At 35.2% G+C, this 24,063-nt stretch overlaps 1 protein-coding gene and 1 long non-coding RNA gene across 3 annotated transcripts in view; one reads left to right on the forward strand and one right to left on the reverse strand.

The window, feature by feature from the left end:
- The window catches only part of LOC149807040 (uncharacterized), a 92,692-nt gene that overhangs the window by 41,494 nt on the left and 27,135 nt on the right, over positions 1 to 24,063 (forward strand). For both annotated transcript variants that reach the window (XM_089961041.1, XM_089961033.1), the window contains exons 3-9: positions 233 to 378; positions 2,829 to 2,927; positions 4,964 to 5,089; positions 9,921 to 10,025; positions 12,874 to 12,966; positions 15,164 to 15,346; positions 21,720 to 21,854. In XM_089961041.1, the coding sequence (XP_089817167.1) occupies positions 233 to 378; positions 2,829 to 2,927; positions 4,964 to 5,089; positions 9,921 to 10,025; positions 12,874 to 12,966; positions 15,164 to 15,346; positions 21,720 to 21,854 (887 nt within the window). The remainder of the gene's footprint in view (positions 1 to 232; positions 379 to 2,828; positions 2,928 to 4,963; positions 5,090 to 9,920; positions 10,026 to 12,873; positions 12,967 to 15,163; positions 15,347 to 21,719; positions 21,855 to 24,063) is intronic.
- LOC149807041 (uncharacterized) overlaps positions 389 to 24,063 on the reverse strand; it is a 53,251-nt gene continuing 29,576 nt past the window's right edge. The window contains exons 2-3 of the long non-coding RNA XR_016421671.1: positions 4,175 to 4,323; positions 389 to 767 (exon numbers count right to left, since the gene is read on the reverse strand). This is a non-coding gene — a long non-coding RNA (uncharacterized LOC149807041). The remainder of the gene's footprint in view (positions 768 to 4,174; positions 4,324 to 24,063) is intronic.

Below are 24,063 nucleotides of genomic sequence, written 5' to 3' on the forward strand. Positions count from 1 at the left end.
CTGGCAAACTTCCTTATCCAGCAGATGTGCTTAATAATTTGTGTGACAAGTAATGCTTTGCATTTCTTGCCCAGAATATTACAGTAAATATTAAGGAAAAATCCAATTTTTTTTAATTTCATGAAAATCCTATTTAGGATATACATTTTTTCCAGTTCCACATACATTACAATTAAGGATAAGAGTAGGTTTTTGACGTCTAATCTGCCCATCTATTCTTCTGTCTATATAGTGGATGTGCGTGGGGAGAGTAGCACTGAGGAAATTGGTCGGGTGAGCAGTCATCTACAGGAGTTGGCAAAAGATGTGTTGCGACTAAAGTCTGGTGAACAAAGTCTGGAGCAAGTCTTCAAAAACTTGACATCATTCTCACAAAAGGTAAGGCTAATTGACTGGCAGTCCATTCTTTGAAAGTATATATGATTGATATATACAGTATGCTCACTTGATTTTTTGATTTCCCATGCTTCATGGTGGTTATGGAAAAAAAGTAAGGAGGTTTAGGTAAAACACAACCATTTCTGTGTGTGTCTTGACAGAGTTGCCATGGTGTCTTGTGGAGAATAGCTCTGCACACCACCCTTTCTCATTGAGCTGCATCCAGTGGCCACTACAGAATGGACATGATCTCGAAAAAAATGGGCATGGTTTACTGTTTATCATTCCTGCAAGCATGCTCAAAAGGGGTTCACAGAGAGAGAGGGGGTGAGGCACCAATTTATTTACATCATTATCTTGTTAGGGTTGAATTTGCTTCCTGTATTATACTGAAACAAAATGTGATCATTCTGTTAATTATTAACATTTCCTCCTTCAAAACAAATATAATGTATAATACAAAATGCCAAATCAAATTTTAAATAATAGTTGCATAATGACAGTGCCTTGCAATCTGTATTAATACTATAGATACTACATTTTACACAGTGACTCTAATTTGTTTTCAAATACTATATTCTTAGAATTTACAAATGCATTCATGTCCTTATTTCTGTTGCAGTTTGCACACTATATTGTTTTTAATGATCATATGAAAGTCAGTGGTATTATACTCACTGTAGCAAAAAGAATCAGTAAACATCAAAGAAATTAATAACAAAGTCACATTCGTACCTAACTGAAGTGAAACTAAATTGTACATGACCCGATGGTTATCCTATATATGAATTCCTGTTAACTTAATGTGTGATTTCTTCAAACTTCCAAGCACAGCATTATAGAGGGTAATTAAAACCTCAGGAAGCATAGTTCTGCGTGAACCTGCAAAAACAAACATTAGTGCTAAAAAAGCATTATTGAGATTTCTTATCTTATTTTAACTTCAACTGTACTATTTTGCATTAAGTAGGAGTTTGTTTCTAGACAAAAAATATTGCATAAAGTCATCCCAGATATGTGTAGGTTCAGACGTACACTTTTCAAAGATAAACACTCATTTAGAAATTAATAACCAAGCACAACAAAATCCATCAACACAGATTGTGTTCTCTGCCATTGTTGTGTTAATTTCATGTGAAAACTGAAACTAAAACCACAGATGAAGCTCTTAAGCAGGTTTATTTTCTTTGCCATTATGTTGACAATAAACAATGTTCACAGGGATAAGTGAATTATGATGTATGATCACAGGCTATTCCATTGTTTGATTCTTGTAAAAGAAAAAAAAATCAGTGATAGAAAGAAAAACTTGTGAACTAATTAATACAGTTGTATCAAATATTTACATTTATCTGTTTTTTGCCTTCCATTCATTGCGTCAAGTCATATCAAATAAGTAAATATTATTTGATAACTTGTCCTAAAATTTAGATCTGTTACTAAAAGAAATATTTTTGTTCAAAGAGCTTACTATTTTACTTTTTTTTACTGTCAGTGTTTCATAAATACACAGTTGCTTGCTTTGATCTTGTAGCATCAGTACTTCCATCATCAAAAATGGAAAGTAATTTACTGAAATTTATAGATTCCCTAACTTACCTCAAGACTTGATTTGTTGACAGAACAAAGTCTCTTTTCCCTGAGTCTGTTCTTATAATTAGCTTCAGGTTTATGATCGTTCTTGTTATTGATAATTGACATTGACACACAAATGATGGTTACATACATTTGGCTACACTGACATTTTGATTGTAATTCTTAGAACCCCCATTTTATTTTGTTGCCTTTGATCCCACCACTTTTATTTGAACAATTTGGGTGTTGGATTATTAAATCACTTGAAAGAATAATAGATAAAATTTCCTGCCAGAAATTATCACAGGAATACCAAGACACAGGGACAAATGTAGTCTGGAATAATTAGGCTGCACTGTGTATCTGTCATAATGGGCCCTCACTATAAAGACCCTCAACATACTGCTGCCTCTAATAATAATCTGATCATGGATTCCATTATATTTTTTAAAAATGTTTTATTCCTTGATTTTAAATATTATTTAATGGAAAACAGTTACTTTATATACTCATTTATAAGTTAATGAGTCAAATTGCAAACAACAAAGATTCTGATCTGTGATTGCATAAACAGGGACTATGTTGTTTGTTCTGCTGATTACTCCTAAGAAGCTGCATAGACCCAGATATGCCGGGGCATATTGTGATGACAGATCTGGGTCTGTGCATTTTCCAGTTGGAATTTTCTAATGAGTGAGTATATACAGCGTACATTGTTCTCATATCATTAAATAACTAATATTGAGTTTTTACATACATGACAAATCCTTGTAGGAACATCATGCAGTAAAAGGTTTCCTTACATTTAACACTGGTCATTTCAGTAGGTCTCATGAACAGCTTTGTAGTAAACACATATTACTATCTCTGTTCAGCTCAGCCAGCTGAGTAACACAGTAGACAAGCTGGGTGAAGGACTGAAGGCTGCCCCTGAACTCAAACAGATTCCAGACAAGCTCCAGACAGTCTCAACTGTAAGTGTACCCATTTATTACACAGGGAGCCATTAAGCATTGCGCATGTCCTTGTTACCACAAAACACCTTAGCTAGCTAGAATATAATTTCTATTAAAGATATGATACTGTGAAGTTCTTATTGTGTGAGGTTCAGTCTGTGTGTATTTCATGGTTGCTTAAAGCCAGACTACTCTTAAACAGTGTTTTTTCTGTGAAAAAAATAAGACAACCCCTATACCATTCCATGAACTGAAATACCAACAGAAGTGTATTTTTTTTTCACAGAATCACACAATACAAAAGACAATGATATCACAGTAATTTTTAAATGGTATCTAAATTGTAAAATATTCTGCAATCAGATAATTAAAAATTTGCAATAATTTTCTTTTTTTTTATAAACAAATAATTTACTTTAATTATTTTAGTTTGAATGGGAAGTGCACTTTAGTGGAGAGGTGTTGCAAACAAAAGTACATGCTTTTACCTTGTATTATGCATGAGATTGTTAAAACCAGATATTTGTTTGCATATTCATTTATTTTCTTATTACATGTTATGCAAAATACATATTTGTTTATGAAAATCACTTGTTTAAATGATGCATATTCTTACTGCTTCTGAAGTTAGTGAAAAGGAAATGTAGGTTTTCATCATATTCCATATTTTTGCACATTAACTTTGATTAAAATAACAGTTTTGAAATATAAATTATACAAAATTTTAATTCATATTTATAATGTATACGTTTTATGTGTGAGATGAAGCATAATATGTTATGTCCATCTGTTCCACCATCTGCTCCATATTTCATTTCTACACCACCTACTATTATTAAACTTAATAACTAGCTTGCATTTCCAATTTTCAAGAAACACATTTAATTTTGGGCTAGAAAAATTAAAGGTCAAGGTAACATGGGCTGAAAAAACAAACATAATATTTCCACACCATAACTTCTTGTATACTAGAATCTTTAAGCAAAGCTTTATAAATGGCTTATGCTTGAGATATAGAATGAAATTCACCTTTTGATTCTGGAGCCAAAAAGTTTCAAAGTCACATTTACTCTTAAAATGAAAAGTGGTTTCCACATGAAATTTATGTTTTTTGTCACCTGCTTTGACCAAAGTTTGTGAATGGCTTGAATTTGAGACAAAACACCAGTTCATTCTGGGGTCAAAAGGTCAAAGTTGCAAGGTTGCACAGACTGAAAGAAGAGTAAATAATCTCTATAAAGCTGTCTTTGTTTTGTTCCACATACCTTGACTAAACTTTGTTGATAGCTTGCATTTGAGATGAGATCACCTATTCATTTTGGATGCCAAATGTCAGGGGCAGAGGGACTTCAAGAAGGAACATGGTTTCCACAACTAACTCGACCAGAATCCATAATCAGTCTTTGTGGATGGCCTGCATTTGAAACAAGAAAGGCATGTTTTAGTAATGCATTCTGACAGGTGAAAAGTCATGCCCACTGTGGGTGAAAAATGAAAATGTTGTTTTTTCACACAAAATTGTCATTTTTAACATTTGCTGTCACCAAAGTTTATGTCTGGCTTGCACTTTGGGTCAGAAGAGAACCCTTTTGGTTTTTGGGTCAGAAGGTTTAACATAAAGGTCACTTTGAAACTGTTCATTTCATATTAATAATTTTAGTTCAAGACTGCATACCTTGATTAGAGTTGTTGGATGGCTTGCATTTAAGACAGCTTATAGTTCTTTTGGTGTTGAGATCACAAGTTCAAGGCTAAAGTAATTGTGGTTTAAAGAAAAATGGATCTGCATAATAACTAATTTGTTCCGGATTAACTTCCTTGACCATGCTTTGTGTATGGCTTGTAATTAGAGCAAGAAAAAAACAATAGGGGTCAGAGGTGAAGGTCACAATAAGTCTAATAAGAAAATAATGGTTTTAGCACAGTTCAAAGCCACATACCTTGACTGAGACCAATTGGTAAATCATTTTCAGGGACAGCCATGTCCTACAGCACTGATGACAGGGAGTGATTGTATAATGTATTGTTCACATAACTCTTGTTCAATTTTGCAGTCGGTGGCAGCCCTTGGCAGTGATGTGACTGGCATGAAGGAGAGTATAATCAGCCATGATAAATCATTGAAGGATATGACATCACAGCTGAGCCAGTTGACAGAAAGTGTTGACACGTTAGGAAAGGTCTGAATGATAAAAAGTCATTATAGAGCATGTAACTGATTTCTCACTCACTAAATGAAGTGATCATAGCTTATATCTGTTTAATGCATTATTTCATGGAGTATCAATATTTAGGGTTTTGTGGGAAAAGACATTTCAGTTAGATCATAAACTTGTGTAATGTTCTTTTATTTCCATAGAACAATCATTTTTTTGTTGCCATTAAATTTGTGATTTGTAGCAAGGATGAAATTTTAAAAAATGCCCCCCACCATAGCAAATTTAATTGCAGTAATATTTATTGCTGTTCATTTTCGTGGATCTAGTCCTAATTCAAAGAACATTAATTCCTCCTGCAGTTTGCAAATATTGTTCATCTAGAATGTGTGTGTGTGATTTGGATTTTTAACATAGCTTTAACAATTTTGTAGTCATATTGCTATGATGTCTGCAGTATGGCAGTTAGTAGTGATGCCTAGCACTGGGGCATCATATCGCAGACATGTAGCAAGATGTCCCACCCAGTGACATTATTCTGACACCAGGCCAGCCAGTCCTAACACTAACCTCTTAATACTGAGTGCCAAGTGAGGCAGCTGTTAGTACCATTTTTGTAAGTCTCTGGTATGACTCAGCCGGGGATCAAACCTGAGGCAGATGCTCTAGCCACTAGGCCACCGGAGCGGTCAGTCATCTAGAATAAAAACAAAACAAAAGCATGATCTCCATCTTGTATCTTGTTCTACTTCCAACTATTGGATTATCATTCTTTTTTTCCTTGGACGCCACACTTATACAAGATCTGTTATGTGCTGAACACATCATCAGTCAAGCAGCTTTGTTTTTGTATATCTTAGTCCATTTTCATTGATTTTGTCATTTTTGAGTACATCACTCAGTAAGGCTGTGCTTCATGTTTCATTCCTCAAATACCCTTTTTATATTCTGGTTCATTGATCTGTTTTTTATATTTTATTTTCAGCCTTCAATTATGCCGTAAGATGTTCACAAATATGGGCATAAAATGGCGTCATGTGACACATCACATGTCTAGTATGCACAGCATATGTACCCACAGATGGTTACCCCATTTGATGTTTGTGTTCTGGGGAGGTTTGAGACTATGCTGAAATTCACCATGTCTGTAGGGCCAAGAACAAGGGTGCTACCTCCTTCTTTGCTCGTTTAGGTGTAGGGAAGATGCCTGCTTCAGTGATAGGTTTGTCCAAAGTTAGGAAATCACCAACTTCCACTTGGGAAGATCTCAGATGGAGGGCTCTTTGGCACTTCACAGGATAGGGAATTCGCCAGCCCTAAATAGTGAACTGTCTTCCTGACACAAGGGAAGTGCAATTGTTGTCTCACTCAGTAGACCTCAGTTTAAAGCATGTTTTTGTTCATTGGAATCAAGTTTCCCCGACAGGCTCTCCAATAATGTCTACATCATCTGACCAGCCATTGTCCAATGATGTGTCAGGTTACATTGACAATCTCTTACCATACACTAAGTCACTGGTCACCAGACACTAGGCAGTGGTCACCAGTGTCTGTAGATGGTCATAGAAATGTTTGTCAATGGGTACAAGGCACCAAGTAGTAGGCAGAAGCACAGTTTGATTTCACATGTGACATTCACAGAGCTTCTGTCCTTGGCAGCAAGTATCAGGATAGTGTTCACAACCTTTGGCCTCTTAATGAATGGAAGGGGATCGGACTACCACTTGCTGCTTCCAGTACAATAGGGAATCACCAACCCCTTTCTCCAAGGATAGATGATCAACAGGTTAGTCTTATCTCCTAATATGGGACAGTGAACCTCAGTCAGCTTGTTCCATTCTCTCAGAAAGTTGTTGTTGTTGTTGTGGGGTTTAACGCCATTTTTCAGCATGCTATAGTCTATACATGGCGGCCAGTATTAATGGTGTAGGAAGAACCCAGGAAGAACCACTGACCCACGAGAAGCTGCTGGTATGCTTTCTCACATACCCACATTGGCCGAATCCTAGACTTGAACCCACACAGACAGAGGTGAGATGGCAGTGATCCATAATGGAGAGTGCTTTAGACCACTTGGCCATTCGGGGCCCCCCTGAGAAAGAACAGAGTCAGAATATTCATGCCTTGACCCAGGAACAAAGACGACATCCAGACTTCAATTTGGTGGATGCAGATGAGTTACCGGAAGAACCCATAACAACAAACTGTTGGATTTACCTTCCTAATCCCACCTAACACATCAGGTAATACGTGGAAGTTAGTGGACCTTGGATAAGGTAGTGAGATTTACAGTCTGTGTTCCCCAGACTAGGATCCTGACCAGAGTCTCTCCATGTCTGTTGATAACTCCAGGGAATGCCACTGAGGAGGGATCTTTTGTCTTTGTTGAAGGTTCCTTGTGTACAGCATTCCTTAAATCCTCCTCACACGTGACCTAAATTAAATGATCTCTCTACCAAGACCAGTTTTTGAGCAAGGTTGCCAGATGCATTCATCAGATTAGGAAGCAATTAATCTCCAAGGTTCTTGGTGCCAAGTAAATACATTTTTGTAATTGGTGCAGTAGGAAATGTGTTGATCCTATTAGCACCCCCCCCCCCCCCCCAAGTAATTGCCATTTCATATTTTCTTTCTCTACGGGAAAAAAGATTGCATTGTACCTACCATCAAAAACTTTACCTTTATAACAGTCTACCTCCTCTCCCTTGCACCTATGAGGAGTGAAATTCATCCTTGTCAGTGGAAATGGGTTTCTGACATTTCAATGGTAACCATGATTCAGTCTCTCTTCTTTGCCAAACCAATGTTTTTTGCCAACAATTAGCTACCAGTTGAAATCCCAAGTCTTGCTCATATCTGTGCTTGGGGTGATTTGGATAGATTCATTTGACAAGTTAGAGCTTTGTGTTTCAGTCTGTATAAATCAAAAGATAAAAGAATGGGTGTTAACCATCTTTTTCTGTCATTTAAAGGTATATCTGATTTATCAGCAGCCACTATATTGAGGTGGATTGTTTGGATTATTAAAAACTAATTTTCCTGATTGGATGGTCAAAACAACATCAGGTTTTCACCATAAGTCTTCTGATGGAGCATGGTTTGTCTGAAATTAAAATTTTGCCCATCACTCATTGAGTTTGGTTGGTACAGTACCTTATTTTAAATTCTTATAATGCTTCAACACTCAGCAGTTGAAATGAAGAAATTTCATTATTTTGAATTTCTTGAAATTCTTTTTGGACAGTAGAATGTCAGTTTCTTTGAGGGACTCTTGTTTATTGTACTAATTGGGATGGGACTAATGCCATTGAACTGTGGTCTTGTGCCAGGAAAAAATATAGTAGTGCCATAATCGCTGGTAAGTATTACATAATTAAAATTAGTTTTACCCACCCAAAAAGTTTTTGGAGAGCTTGCACATATGGTGTTATTGAGGCCTATGAATTTTTGTGAAAGGTGATATCATTGTAACTCAGAGAAAAATGGGTTTTGCAGAAGAAAAAAAACATTTTTGCACTTATCCCTGGAAAAATCTCTTGAATATTTATAGATTTCTGCATTTGTATAGGAAAATATGAACTCGTTTTTTGGATGGAATACTGCATGACCTTGGGAGTGCAGTATATCCATCCGACAAAACGAGTTCATATTTTCCCATACAAATGCAGTAATCTTTTTATTATATGCTCATTTTCTTATTCTACCTAAGGCTTAATTATATAAACAAAATATACTACAAGAAACAACGTAAATGAATGTATGCCGTATTCCAAACTAAATACACAAGCGCAGATTCATCATTACACAACAACAACAACATTATTATTGTGCACATAACTCTGCCCAGATAAATTTGAACTTGTCATGCTAGACATAAGTTTCAAAAGAAACTGGCCTTTTTTTCCTACTTAAAATTGAAATTTGGAGTCATATTGTGTATGAATGCAGATTGCAACAAGTTTTCCATTTGATCAGGAATGAATAGATTTGGGTATTTTTGTCGATTCTACGAAATTTCATGATTATGGACTGGATTCATCTGTGCAAATTTTATGTGAAATACATCGGATTGAAGCAGCGTGGGGGAAGTGTGTTTACATCTGCAAGTGTGATTGTTCTGTCATTGACTATTTGAAATCATAATGTGGGAAAAATATGAAGTGTTTCAATTGCAGTTATCAAAAAGATGCTATTGAATTTAATGTTTATTTCATTTTGAGTGCAGTAAGGAGGATGTAATTGGACTTAGAATATAGTTGAAATTACAGTACAATTTCGAAATATGTAATCACGCTTGAGAACTCATGACATGGCTCATGTAATTCGGATTTGCAGAACTAAGAAAGTACATTTTGAGGAAATTCAGAATGTAAAACTGCAAATATATATTTTGCCATTCTTATTACCAGCTAAAGGAGACAGTTTATGCCTTTATAACTTGCATGTTATTTGTAGGTACCAAGCAGTTTTATGAAATATGATGTCTATCGCCAGAATCCGAAACATTGTATCAAAAATTGTTAACGCAGAATGTAGCAAAGCAGCTGGTATGTGGCAGTCCATGAAACATCTGCTTTAGTTCATTCAGAAACAAATATAGTCAACCAAAACGTTAAGTGTCTGCTACATGAGAGTACATGATTCGTTTACAACATAGTTCCTAATACACTATTGGGCACATGTGTCCTGCATGTGAGTGAAATATGAAGGTGTGCAATATTGTAAAATACTGAACGATTGTGACAATGTAAAGTTAACAGAGAAAAAATGAGCATATAATAATGTCTGATTCAGATTGACACAGCCAGTTTTAACATACATCTGAACCAATATATGAATACCTTTCTAATGATAGCTTGGCAAACAGCCTACAGATCACACTGATGGTGGTAGTGATAACAATCAACATCTAGATGGACAAGGATCTTTGATGTCACCAGAACAAGCAGACTTGATATATGTAAGTGTTTGCTGACTGCTTTTCTAATTGATCTGGACTATGCATGCATTGAAGATGTGTTGTACTATTAAGACTGCACATGCATTGAAGATAATAATAATAACAATAATAATAATAATAATAATAAAGACTTTATTTAGAGAAGGTAACTCAGTTAGTTACAGAACTAATCTACCTTGATGCCTTCTATCTGTTATGTACAATATATACAGTATATACAACATGATGTGAAGAGTCTGGCTTGACACTAAATAATTAAGTAATTTTAAAATTCAAAGTATCAAGCCTGGAACACATGTACAGGCATCAGTGAAAACAAACAAGTATAAAACATAAAATATAATCTTGCATTGAAAAATTCAGCTATGAAAATGATGTAAAATTACAGAAAGCAGGCGGTATTTTTTGTACTAGAACTGTTCAATTTTCTAAAGATTTCATCCATTTAAGACACTGATTGTGAAAAGATGAAATGCTAGGAGCCAGCCTTATGTCACTGGGAATGTTGTTCCATACCAGTGGACCAGCATATGGAAAGCTTTTTTTTAAACAATTCCTTCTTTGGCCTTGGTATAATGTAATTTTTTCTTCTTATGGACCTTAAATTTGGAGTGCCATCTGCATCTCTTTGGTGAAAGATACTGCTTAGATAGACAGGAATGTCTTTTCTGGATACTTTATACATCAATTTGTAGACAGGGATGTCTTTTTGGATACTTTATACATCAGTTTGTTGACAGGGATGTCTTTTCTGGATACTTTATACATCAATTTGTAGACAGGAATGTCTTTTCTGGATACTTTATACATCAATTTGTAGACAGGAATGTCTTTTCTGGATACTTTATACATCAATTTGGCCTTTCTAAGAAATATTCTTTCATGTATTGTTAAAACCTTTATATTATTCATTGCATCCTGAAAATAGTCTATACTTTGATCTAGAATTAAATGGCAAGCCCTCTTTTAGAGTCTTAAAAGTGTTGTTATGCTTGAATTAGAGGTATTACCCCAAATTACATTACAGTAGTCCAGATCTGGCTGAATATAACTTTTATAAAAGATGAGCCTATAGTGAAGAGGAATTTATGTTTTGATTTTCCTCAGTAGCCAAAGATAAGAATTAACCATTTTTGAAATATGTTTAATGTGAATAGACCAAGTAAAATTGTTATCCATGAATACACCAAGAATTCTATCTTGAGATGTCATATTTAGGCTCACATTGTCAAATAGAACCTGGAGTTTGTCGCTATCTGGCCTTGCTCGTTTTTGTTGTGTTGTAACTAGTAGGGCTTTCGTTTTTTTCTGTATTTATGATCATACTGTTTTCCTTGCACCATACTTGAAGTCTGTTGAGAGCATCTTGTAAGTTATTTTCAAGTACTGTTTTGGTTTTACCAATCTCAGACAGTGTAGTATCATCTGCATAGAGGTCAGTGGAAGAATTGAAGTTCCAATCTTAAGAGGTAAATCGTTGATAAATAGAATGAATAACAGAGGCCCAAGGATAGACCCTTGTGGTTCTCCATAATTAATATTTTTACTTTCAGAAAGTTGACCATTTAAAGATACTTTTTGCACTCTATTGGTTAAGTAAGAAGTAAACCAGTTTAGGGAGTTTTCACTGCATTGATAGATTTTGGGTAGTACTATTAAGACTGCACATGCAAGGAATATGGGTGGTAGTATTGTTAAGACTGCACATGCATTGAAGATGGGTAGTACTGTTAAGACTGCACATGCAAGGAGTATGGGTGGTGCTATTAAGACTGCACATGCATTGAAGATGGGTAGTACTGTTAAGACTGCACATGCAAGGAGTATGGGTGGTGCTATTAAGACTGCACATGCATTGAAGATGGGTAGTACTGTTAAGACTGCACATGCAAGGAGTACAGGTGGTGCTATTAAGACTGCACATGCATTGAAGATGGGTAGTACTGTTAAGACTGCACATGCATTGAAGATGGGTAGTACTATAAGAACGCATATGCAAGGAATATGGGTGGTACTATTAAGACTGCACATGCATTGAAGATGGGTAGTACTATTAAGACTATGCATGCATTGAAGATGGGTAGTACTATTAAGACTATGCATGCATTGAAGATGGGTAGTACTGTTGTAAGGTGTAGATTATGTAGTTGGATAACAGTTTAACATCTTGATATTCATGTGCAGTCATGCTGGTGGGTAGGATCAGCGGGCTGTGAGCTGAGTTGCCGTTTTGTGGCTGAATTTACCCTCAGAAATTTGACAAATGTAGCAAGTTCTTTTCACAAGATTACCTGGGTGTCGGGGAAAAAAAATTTGAGTGAGAATTTTTTATTTTCTTGACAAATACAACCTAAAATCCAGAATATGTGTGCTGTGGCTGGCAACAGACATTTTAACTGCTTATGAAATTAAAGTTACATGTTGGCTTTTTTAGAAAAAATTTCAGTGTTTTAAAGTTGAAAAAGCATTTTATATCATTGAATAACAAGTTCATTAGCCACAGATCAGTCAACTTTTTTTACTTGTATAATAGATTTGCAAACTCAAGTACCTAAAACTGAAATATTTCATACTGATTAATAAATTTCTAAGTACAGATGTAAGATTCTGTTTAGTCCGCAATGCATTAGAGGATTTTATTTTATGAGGCGTTTGAAAAAATCTAGTGATATTTTATTACATTTGGATATCTTGTATGATTCATCTTTACCTTGTCCAACATGACCATATGATGTTACACTACTTTCTGTTGTTGAGAATTAGAGATTGATTTATGAAATGGTGTATCACTTATATGGTGTTAAAGTATTAAATGATATATTAAGTCATATTTTGTTTGCTATTTCAGAAGCTTCAGTTGCTGCCAAATCAGTTCAGCCAGCTGAATGACACAATTTTTGGGAAGCTGGCAGACATTCAGCTGCTTCTCAAGGATGACCAGGTATGTATACAGAACTTATGATTCTATGCAGTGCCAAAAGAAAATGTATTCCAGGAAGTTTGCTTTGTTTTTGACTTAGCTAAATTTATGGTTCACATAAATGGTGTTGCTGTTGAAGGCATTTTAAAAATGTATTGCATAGACTTCACTAGGGCTTTATTCATGAAGGCAAGTGTTTGGCACAGATCAGCAAAACACAGTGACACAAGTTAATAGCTGGGAGAGGTAAATTGCCACAATCAGTGCATGCATATTTTGTTTCAGTAATGTAAGAGCTTTACACCAGAGACTTATGACCAAAGGCTTGGAGAACCTATATATGATGTTAATTTATCTTGAATACAGTTCTTCTAACATGTATTTTGAATTACATGCTCTTTGATATTAACTGAATATACTTTTTCTAAAGGCAAGCGATGTTTATTTGTGAATGTGTAGGGAGCACAGTTATAAATAAGAAAAACTCAATACTATATCTTCTTGATGCGATCATTTGTCCACCATGTGGAAAATTCCTGCAAGAGGACAGGCTGTTTGGTAGTCATTGCTCTGTACATACAAGATTCTGCACAAACAGTGCGTGGATTGTCCTTACAAGATGACAAGCCATTCAGTTCAGCCTGGCTTCTAAACTAAGAGATCATAGCGCTATACTTACAAGATGACAGTCTATTCAGTAGAAGCCTAAATGTCATCTATGCTTCTGTGCATAGCACTATTCTTATAAGAGGGGGCTTAGGTAGCCAAGATACTCGCCTTTACAGATAACTTAGATATTTCACCAGTCTGTGTGGGTTCAGGTTTCAGCTCAACCAGTGTGTGTAGCGCTATCATTAAAAGGAAGCCAACCATAAAATAGTACTGTCTATATTTGTCTATATCCTTACAAACACAACTCCTCTTTGAAACAGTTATCCTGTCAAGATTTGTTATTCTTTTGTTGGGCTGTTCTTGAAATAAAACTGCAGATTGGTTGACAGTAACTAAAATTTTTGAATCGTTATTGGTTGAATCGCAATTTCTCATAACATTTGACTGACATCATCTTGACATAAAAGGCCTTTCAGTATTGAACAAAAATGATACAGATGTGCCATCAAATATGGAAAAAAATACCAAAGAAACCTTAAGTAATTGTTTTCTTAACATGATTGATCTTGAAATTAATTTTTTTTATAACTGCTTTTGCATTTGGTTGTTAGACAGATGAAATAAATCTTGGGCCCAAAAAGAAAGTATTTTTAGAAAAGAATCCCCATAAAAACTAGTATATTAAACCAGATTTTGATGAGAACTATCCCACCTGAGGGACAGAATTTTGCATCAGACACCATGCAAAACCTTGTATGTGATGCAAAATTCTGATCTAGAGGATGGCATTTTCCTGGCTACTTGGTGCAGGTTTTAAACAGAACGGTTCCCAGTTTTTGCTGATAAAACATCAGAATGGCAAGAACACATTGGAAAGGTTTTAATGTTTAGACAGTATTTCCATATCTAAAGAGGGCGTAAAAAACATGGCAATAATCTTCATTGATGTTTCAACATTGGACAAATTGATCATACACATACAGGAACATGAGAAAATGGATAGATAAAAGACAGTATAACATGTTGCACATTTTTGTAACTGCAAAGACTTAACCAAAAATTTGACAAATGCCCAGAACAGGTGATACAGAATTTACTTTTCATTTTAATATTCACTGGTTATTATATGAAATAGACAAGAGAGTGCACAGGACACCAAAAAAAGTTGTCAATGCTTGCATAAAGCAGGTGGTTGCTGCATGCAGGTAAACAGTTGAGGCAATTTTGATGGGACTGAAAAAGGGTGGTTGCTGTGAACAGGTAGATAGAATAAGGAAGTGGTCAGTTGGTCATTTGTTTTACTATATATATCTCATTAGACATTCAAGTGTTAAATGATTTGTTTTAAATTATGGTGAAATAATGGTGATTTAATTTCAATATAAAGGTGTTTAAATCATGGAACATATAAATTGTTTTGTGGATAAGAACAATGTACATTTTTTCTATAACATGTTTTTATGACACTGCAAATTTTTTTCTTGAATAACTTCATTTCAGTTCCAGCTGATATTGGCATCCTGACTATAAATAGTTTTATGAATAGGAGCAATGTATAGCTTTTCTAAAATATATTTTGATGACATTGCAAAATTTTTATGCACAGGTCAGACTCAGCAGTTTGGAAAATATGGCTGAGATCTTGAAGAACAACTTCAGTTCAGTTTTTGCTGATCACAACAACCTGACTGGTTCACAGTTTGATATGGTTAGAAAGTCAGGTTTTCCAGCAGATCCAATTTCACAGATAATGTCTGTTTTGAAACAGATGGATATGATATTGAAACAGGTACTCTTTTATTTTTCGTTTTCTGTCATGTTAGATAATCACAGTCATTCAAAATTGTTATTTAGTTCCATAAAAGTAGAATTTAATTCAGTCTTGGTTGTTAGCTAACTTGGCTGTAGGACCAAGTCAGGTTATGGTCCTGCATCCATAAAGCATCCTTCTTCATCTGTTCACAAAAGTTACTTAGTTTTTTTTTTCTTCTTCTCAAAATCCAATTGAACAGATTGCACATAATTTTACAGGTAGCATTCAGGCATCTAGGCCTATCAAATTTACAGGTAGCATTCAGGCATCTAGGCCTTTCAGATGTGTTCAGCCAGTTTATCCAGTATGGCCAAGGTGGCTAAAAATAGGAATACCTTTAAAAACCTCTCAACAAAAATTACTCAACAGAACATGACCAATTTTTCAGAAGCATGCTGGCATGAAAGTGTTCCAGATTTGTTCAAACAATGGTGCTTAGCCATCAAATTTGGCCACCATTATTAAAAATAGAAAAACTTTTAAACAGTTTCCAAAAAACCCTCAGCAGAATTTAACCAAATTTAATAAAAATCACCCAAGCATTAATCTTTCCATTTTGTGCAAAATGACTTTGATCTGCAATCAAATGTGGTTGCCATTACTGAAAGAGAAGAATCACTAAACAGCATCTTAAAAACCATGAAGCAGAATTTGACCACATTTGTAGAATTATGCAAATCTACCATCATTTATTGCCACTGTTACTAGAATTGGCAAAAATCTTCAAATGATTTCACAAAAACCACTAAATATTTTTAGACAAACTTGATAGAGTCTTGGCATAAAGGGCTTTCACAAATTTACAAAAGATGTTGTTCCACCATCAGATGTTGCTGCCATTACTAAAACTAGAAAATCCTTTAAGTAACATCTCTAAATTTGCTCAACAGAATTTGACCAAATGTAAAAGAGAACATTCTTGGATGAAGGGATTTCAGGCTTATACAATAATGTTGATCTGTCATAAAATATGTCCATCATTAAAAAAAAAAAAAAACATTTTAGACTTCTGAAAAACCACTATACAGAATTTAACCAAATTTTTGGCAGAAAATATCCTAACCTAATTGGGTTTTCACAGATATACAAAAATGATGCTTATTTGCAATCAGCAATGGCAGCCATTACTTAAAAAAATAAAAATGTTTCTTAAAACGAACTGAATAGAATAGGAAAATTTAACAAAAATCACCCGTAAAGATCAGTCAATAAAATACAAACAGTGCTAGTCTGCCATCAACTGGCTCATTGCTACTATAAGTTTTTTTTTAAAAAGATTCTCTTTCTCAGAATCCACACAAACAAATATGACTAAAACTGACAGAAAGCACTGTGGCATGAATGGCTTTTTGTGCAGGTGATCATGATGCCAATATCAATATGGTCGTCATTATGTGAGAACTATTTAAACATTTTATCTCAAAAAGCCTGCTGTGCAAAATATGACAACCCTTGACTGACAGCATCTAAGCATGTCAAGACCTTTCAGTATTCAGCTGAAAGGTGTTGACGTGCCATCAAATATGGATGAAAATACCAAATATGGACTACTCAGAATTGTTTTCTTAACATATTCAGCATTGAAAGAAATCTTTATGGAAACCATTTTACTGATTTGATTTTCTTTACCAGCAACTCTTTCATTTGGCTATTAGATAGCTGTAAGCAATGTGAAATATATTTTAAAAAATGAAAATATTTTATGGGAAAGAAAGTTACTAAGAAACTAATATATTAAACCAGATTTTCACGAGAATTTGCTGACATGCCCAGCTATATTCTTGTCAGTGTTTGCAGTTGATTAGTTTGATGTAAAATCTATCCTAGTTATCAGCTTTGATAGTTGTGTTGTGTACCTCATATATTGAGTTAGAGAATATATGACTGACCCATTTATCTATAGAAAACGCTATCAAGATTTCACATACAGAATGTATTTATATTTATATATGTATGAGTTTGTAATTTCTGTATGTCATTGTATGATTATATGTATGAGTTTGCGATTTGTATGTGTAATTTTTAGTCATGTCCTTGTCCTTGTCTTTACCCTCTTCGCTAGCCAAGGTTCCAATATGATAACCCTAGCTACACTTTGGCCTGTTGAGCAGATATTTCTGTGCTTCAGGTCTGTGAATTTCATCTGATGCAGCGGCAAGCCACCGTATCCAATCAAAATTAATTTGTTCAAATTAGAACACTGTTCCTGCGTGATCGAGACATGGGGAGCACACAAAACTTGAATGGACTGATAAATGAGCAATTTCCCACTGCTGGTCTGTATTTGTACAACTGCCTTTCACTCAGATACAACTGTAATGGCTTCACTTTGGTACATAGTCATACTTTGGTACATAGTCATACTTTCGATGTTAAACTTACAAAGTATCCTTTTAACTGCTCCGGTGGCCTGGTGGTTAGAGTGTCCGCCTCGGATGTGGGAGGTCATATGTTCGATCCCTGGCCGAGTCATACCAAAGACTTACAAAAATGGTACTAACATTTGCCTCGCTTGGTGCTCAGCATTAAGAGGTTAGTGTTAGGACTGGTCGGCCACGTGTCAGGATAATGTGACTGGGTGGGACACCATGCTACATGTCTGCGGCATGATGCCCCAGTGCTGGACATGACTATGAACTGCCACACTGCAGACATCATAGCGATATTACTGAAATTTTTTTAAAGCTACATTAAAAATCCAAATCACACACACACAAAGTATCCTTTTAAAGTCAATTGCCTCTACAGTATTAGGACAATGTACAATGCACTGCTGAAAGACAGTATTGGTTAGTTAGCATTGCTTACTGAGGGAGGCAACTTATGAAATCCAATTGATGTTGCTAGGACAAAGCACTAGAATATCTGCTCGATAAGCCTAAGTGTAGATTGGGATATCGTATCAGTACCTTAACTAGCGAAGATGTGTCTGTACCAATTTCTCTATGTTATTAAGCTCCTAAAGGAGGAGATAAAGAAGTATGGTTTTAAAGTGTAGGTTACAAGCAAAACATAACAGTGCCCAGTCCATACAGTAAAGCATAAGAATGGAGAATAAAATGGTGCCCTGGCCATACAGTAAAGTATAAGAACGGAGAAATTAGAAATGTTTCAATGCTTAGATGGCATTTCCATATTTAGAGAGGGTATATCATTTTTTATTCACACTAAATGTGTAGTTTAAACTTGCAAAATGAGGTTATAATGCATAGAGATAACTACTGAAATTAAAGCAGTAGAATAATAGCAAAAAATTATGATGCATGCAAATGATGTCATGTTTTTAAAGTAGCAGCATGTAAATCTAAATGCATTTTTTATGCTATATGGTGTAAGACAGGTAATGTCATGAAAGATGTAGACATTTACCATGACTGTTCTACACTGGAAAACATGATCATACATATATAGGAATGTGAGAAAAATGAAAAGCTAGAAAAGAATTAGCGCAATTTTATTATGGCAAGGACTCACCCCCACCACAAAATATACAAAGAACACTTGATATAACATTACCGTATTTACCGTATATGTTGGGACACCATAAATTAATTTTAAAAGTAATTTTTTTGTGCACTGTATGTTCTGGGACACATCGTTTTTTTCGAGTCGTAAGTTATGGGACACCATTTAAATCATTCGAAAATTACATGTCGGAAATTGCACTCCAACTGAAATTTTATTCTAAATAATATAAAACTGTATACTTGAAATAAAACTCTTCAATCCACTGCAGCAGCATCTCATCAACACAACCCTTCTCCTGCACACGGACGATCTATTCTTTTGGTACATTAATATATTTTTAGCTTTCTCATACCGTGAAAAAAATGTTAGAGACAACACATCACCTGAAGCGGAAACTGCAAGGATAAAAATCAGATGTTTTCAAATCTGCACTAGTCTTGCTAATTTTCACACTTTTGATGCCCATCTTATAGTCAGTCCATCCAGGAATGCGATCAAAGTACACTAGAGTTTTATCCATGTTAATGATCATATTGTCGGCAAAATGATTTATCTATCATGTGATTTTATTTTGCTCCAAATCTTCTGGATGATGCTGGGTCATCGATGTTCGCGCATGAAGCATTATATTGTAAGCTTTAAAAACTGTTCCATTGTTTCACTTTATTTTAAAAAATGTCGTGAATATTGGTGAAAAGAAACCCAAGTTAGTTTCCATATCTCGGCCGTCTTTGTTTATTCGAAGCTAAAATATAAAAAATCGACCCACGTAAAAGAAGCCATGTCGGCTTCTGAGGTCAGCATGCTTTGCAATAAAATAATCTTTGTATTGATATCCATTTTAAAAAAATCGGCTTCTGAGTCCAAAGTCGGCTTCCGACGTTGGCTTGCTTTGTGATTGTCTTTGATGTCCTGTCGGTAAGTTCAAAGAAGAAGTTTACTGTTGGCTGCCAGCTGTGTTTATTTACCACCAGGGCTTCTATGTGCTTGGTATTTTTTGTAGTAATTATTACAAAGGTGCACTGATGTCTGCGGATAAATAGTAATGATACTTTTGTAACCCGCGCTGGCGAAAAGATTGTCACTTGCACTCAGGTGAATGTGTTTTTAAATAATGATTTTTTTTTTTTTGCGAGATACTGTCATACAGTAGACCTGGATAAAAATTATTCTTGGCTATTTTGAGGCTAACACCGTGCAATGCGTGAATGACAGTTGTCTTCAATATATCGGTTGATTATTTCCCTCTCGTTTGCGAATTCATCGACATCTGTGCACAAAGCACTATATTGCGTCAAAATTTGTTCCATTGTTTCAATTTAGTTTCAAAATTCCCGTGAATATAATTGAAAAGAAACCCAAGTTTCTTCCATATCTCAGCCGTCTTTGTATATTAAACAAAAAAAATATATATATATATATATATATAAATCGGCTCTCTTCACAAAATCCAGTCAGCTTCTGATGTCGGCTTGCTTTGCAATAAAATAACCTTTGTATTGATATCCTTTACCAAACAAAAAAAAAGTAACCAGAGTCGGCTTCTGAGATCGGCTTGCTTTGTAATAAAAATCACCTTTTGTCTTTGATGTCCTGTCGGTAGGTTCAAAGAAGGAGCTAACTGATTGCTGCCAGTCGTGTTTATTCACCATCAGGGCTTCTATGTTCTATGTGTTTGGCATCTGTGGTTACAATTAATACAAAGTATCATTGACGTCTGCGGGTAAATAGTAAGGATAATTTTGTAACCCAAGCTGGTGAAAAGATTGTCAATTACACTTAAGTGAATATGTTTTCAAATGATCATTTTTATTTGCGACATACTGTCATACAGTAGACCTGGATATAATTCAGTCTTGATTATTTTGCACCCAACACCGTGTCATGTGTGAATGGCATCTTCAAGATATCGGTTGACTATTTCCCTCTTGTTTGCGATTTTGTTGGCTCCAGTTTTCAGTCGGATAACATGTTCAAACTTTGGAGCACAACCACACACAATTGCTTCTCAATGTTCATGTGAACAACGTGGTGTGTGGTATCAAACATAATTGATACACGCTACAGTATAGAATCCTACGCTTACAGATTTCATGGAAATATTTTATTCTTAAATGCTCATGTTGAAAAAAAGGAATAAATGATAACAACACAAGGTTAGTTTCTTTCTTTTTATTATCAATTCAACGTTTTATTTATCTATTTTATTGCAACGTGCAGTGGGGTGGGGGGAAGCACAAATGCAATACAATTTTATTTCGTTTCTTAAGTCTTGGGACATATGACCAAAGTGAAAAAAATGTTTCACCATAAGTTCTGGGGCAGGAAAAAATATAATTATTTTATCGTGTCCCAACATATGCGGTAAATACGGTACATAGAATCCACCAGCGATACAGCAAATTCTCCAAACACCTGATACCATTTTTGTCAGATATTTTTTGCCAGATAATGAAAGGGTAGGGGAATCAAATTTCATCATTTAAAAAAAAAACTTTTTACTTATAATAATCTTTGGTTTTAGTATGCAGTAGATGAGAGTGTGCAGGACAAAGGAAATACAGTCACTCCTTTCATTTGGCAGCTGTTTAGTATATGCAGACAAGCAGTATAAACAACTTTGAGGGGTCTTAAACCTGGTGCATGATCACCATGAACAGGTAGTTGTAATAGGTGATGGTCAGTTGGCTCTTTGTTTGTTATATATCCCACAAGAATTTCAAGTGTGAAATGATTTGTTTTCATTGTTTTATAGAATGAGTAATTTAATTTCAACTGCTTGGTATTTAAAACTTGGAATATATAAATAGTTTCGTGAATAAGAACAATGTATGTTTTTATTCCTGCAATATATTTTGATGACATTGCATCATTTTTGTAGAATGACTCCAGTTCACCTGATCACAGCAACCTGACTGGTTCACAGTTTGATAGGAATAGAATGTCAGGTTACCTAGCAGATCTACAGTCACAGATGTTGTCTGTGGCCAAGGAGCTGGATATGATATTGAGAAAGGTACTCTTTTTTCATTTTCTGTCTTGCCACATAATCACAGAAGTTCAGATTTCTTTTTCGTCCCAGAAAAGTAAAATTTGCTAGTCAGTGCTCAGAATTATGCATGTAACTTGGTATGTCATAATGGAGATAATTGTGGGGGGGGGGGATGTTTACAAGCAATATGTATTTATTAAAGTTTCATAGTGTTAATGAGCTTTGTCTGAACTTGATGTGACACATTGGATTTTATCTGTGATTCTAACCTATGAGTTAGTGCTCATCATTAACTGATGACTTTTATGAATTCAGTTATTTACAGGCATCGAGCTATAAAATATGCCCAAGTCACATGCATGAAATGAAGGAGAGTTTTGATTTTCTTTTTAAAGGACTTTGTTCAGCAATATCTAGTCAGCTTCAAGTTTTATTTCATATTTAAATACAGTCCAGTTGGATTGTTGATAGTGCATTGGATTCATAATTCAAGACTCACATGCTTGAAACCCATCCAAACAAGTTTAGGCAGGCAGTCTTGATGTGTCCTTGAAAGGTGCTTAACACTCATTTCCATAGTATGATATAACCAAATAGAGTGCTGAAAGTTTCATAAAAAAAGAACATGCCCAACCAACCAACATACAACTGGTTTGTTTAATAAAAGAAAACCATGCAGGTTTTCGAATGAAGAGGAATCCATGATAGCTCTGTCAGTATAATTCCTAAAAGGCGGTAGCATGTATTTTGTTTGTCTTACGGCAAAATATCTGCAAGACAGGCATTATTTTCTGGCATTGACTGCTGTGATGGTGTCAGTGTCATCAGCATACATGCCAACCATTACACTTTTTTTCATATAACTAGATTAAAAATAAAACTTTAAAAAGTCATGTTTGTCATTTTAATTATCATCTCTTCAGTCCCACACATCATATAAATTTGAAAATATTCTATAAAAAAAGCATAGTGCTGCTTATGAATATTGCAAGTGTACATTTGTCCATTTACCTACATGTACTGGTCCTGGTTTTCCTTTTCAAATACATTCCCCAATCACATTAACTTTTGGTATATAATCCTGCTACCACACACGCTAAAGTGATGGGTGTTGTTGTAGCAACTTAATAACATGCTGCATCATTAATTTATGCATTTTTTTTGTTGTAACTTGTCATTTCACCTGTCAGTGAAGCGTAATGCAAAAAGTTCAAGGCTAAGGAAACATGCATGAGTCATGCTTAGTGTGCACAGAATGTATTTCATCAGTACCATGCAGTGTGTATACTATATAGTCTGAGAGTGTATTCACCACACTTTTGCACAACTCTTCCAAGACAAAGAAAGTGGGTGAGAATGACGTAATTGTTTTAATTCCTACAAGTAATTACGATATAGCTGGAGAACATATCCCCATTCTTAGGCAACCCAAGTGACACAAGACCCCCTACATGTCAAAGCATGGCCTTCGGGCCTGTAAATTTGGAGCATGAGTTTTTATTTGATAAAATGTATCAATCCTTTTACTACCATATCGACGTCTGAAGCCATCCAGCATTTATGCCACAATAATTGGCATATCCCAAAGTGGAAACAGACCATGGACAGTCTGGTACAGTGCACATTCCATCACTTATCTTACTTAACTCCTGGCATTGGATACAATTTTTAGCAGTGGTTAACATGTCTGCACCACATTCCATAAAGTGAATTTTAAAAAAAAACTAATTTGTCACCATATTGAAATGGCATCAGACCATTGTTACTATGTCTTTGATGTTAGATTTGGCCTCCTTGGCAGTTTCTGACTGAAGGGAAAAATTGGCCACCCAACATGCCTGGGAGTTGATTGCCCAAATTACTCAGGTCATTAACAGAGCAGCCCACCATACAATCGCAAATGTATTGATTGCTTCTGCCAATCTTTACCTGCTACATTGTGATGTGTGTTTGTGCTCCACATCACTAAATAAAAAAATTCCACATCACACTTTGACTTTAAGGATTACTCCATTTGGCTTGCCATTGCAATTTGGGGGAAAATTTAAACAAATTCAGAGGCAGGCAGCTCAAGGACTACCTCTCCAATATTGCTGCTCCGACCAGATCCTTGTTTTTAAAAACCATCCATCCCTGCCACAATGGAAGGATGATAGGCAAGCTATGCAAAGGGTTCTATTGTGACCCAAGTGCCATAATGATCAAAACCTTATGCCAGCAGACAACAATCAAA

Source organism: Sinohyriopsis cumingii, chromosome 1 (assembly GCF_028554795.1).
Source record: "Sinohyriopsis cumingii isolate HCF-2022 chromosome 1, ASM2855479v2, whole genome shotgun sequence".
NCBI lineage: Eukaryota > Metazoa > Mollusca > Bivalvia > Unionida > Unionidae > Sinohyriopsis > Sinohyriopsis cumingii.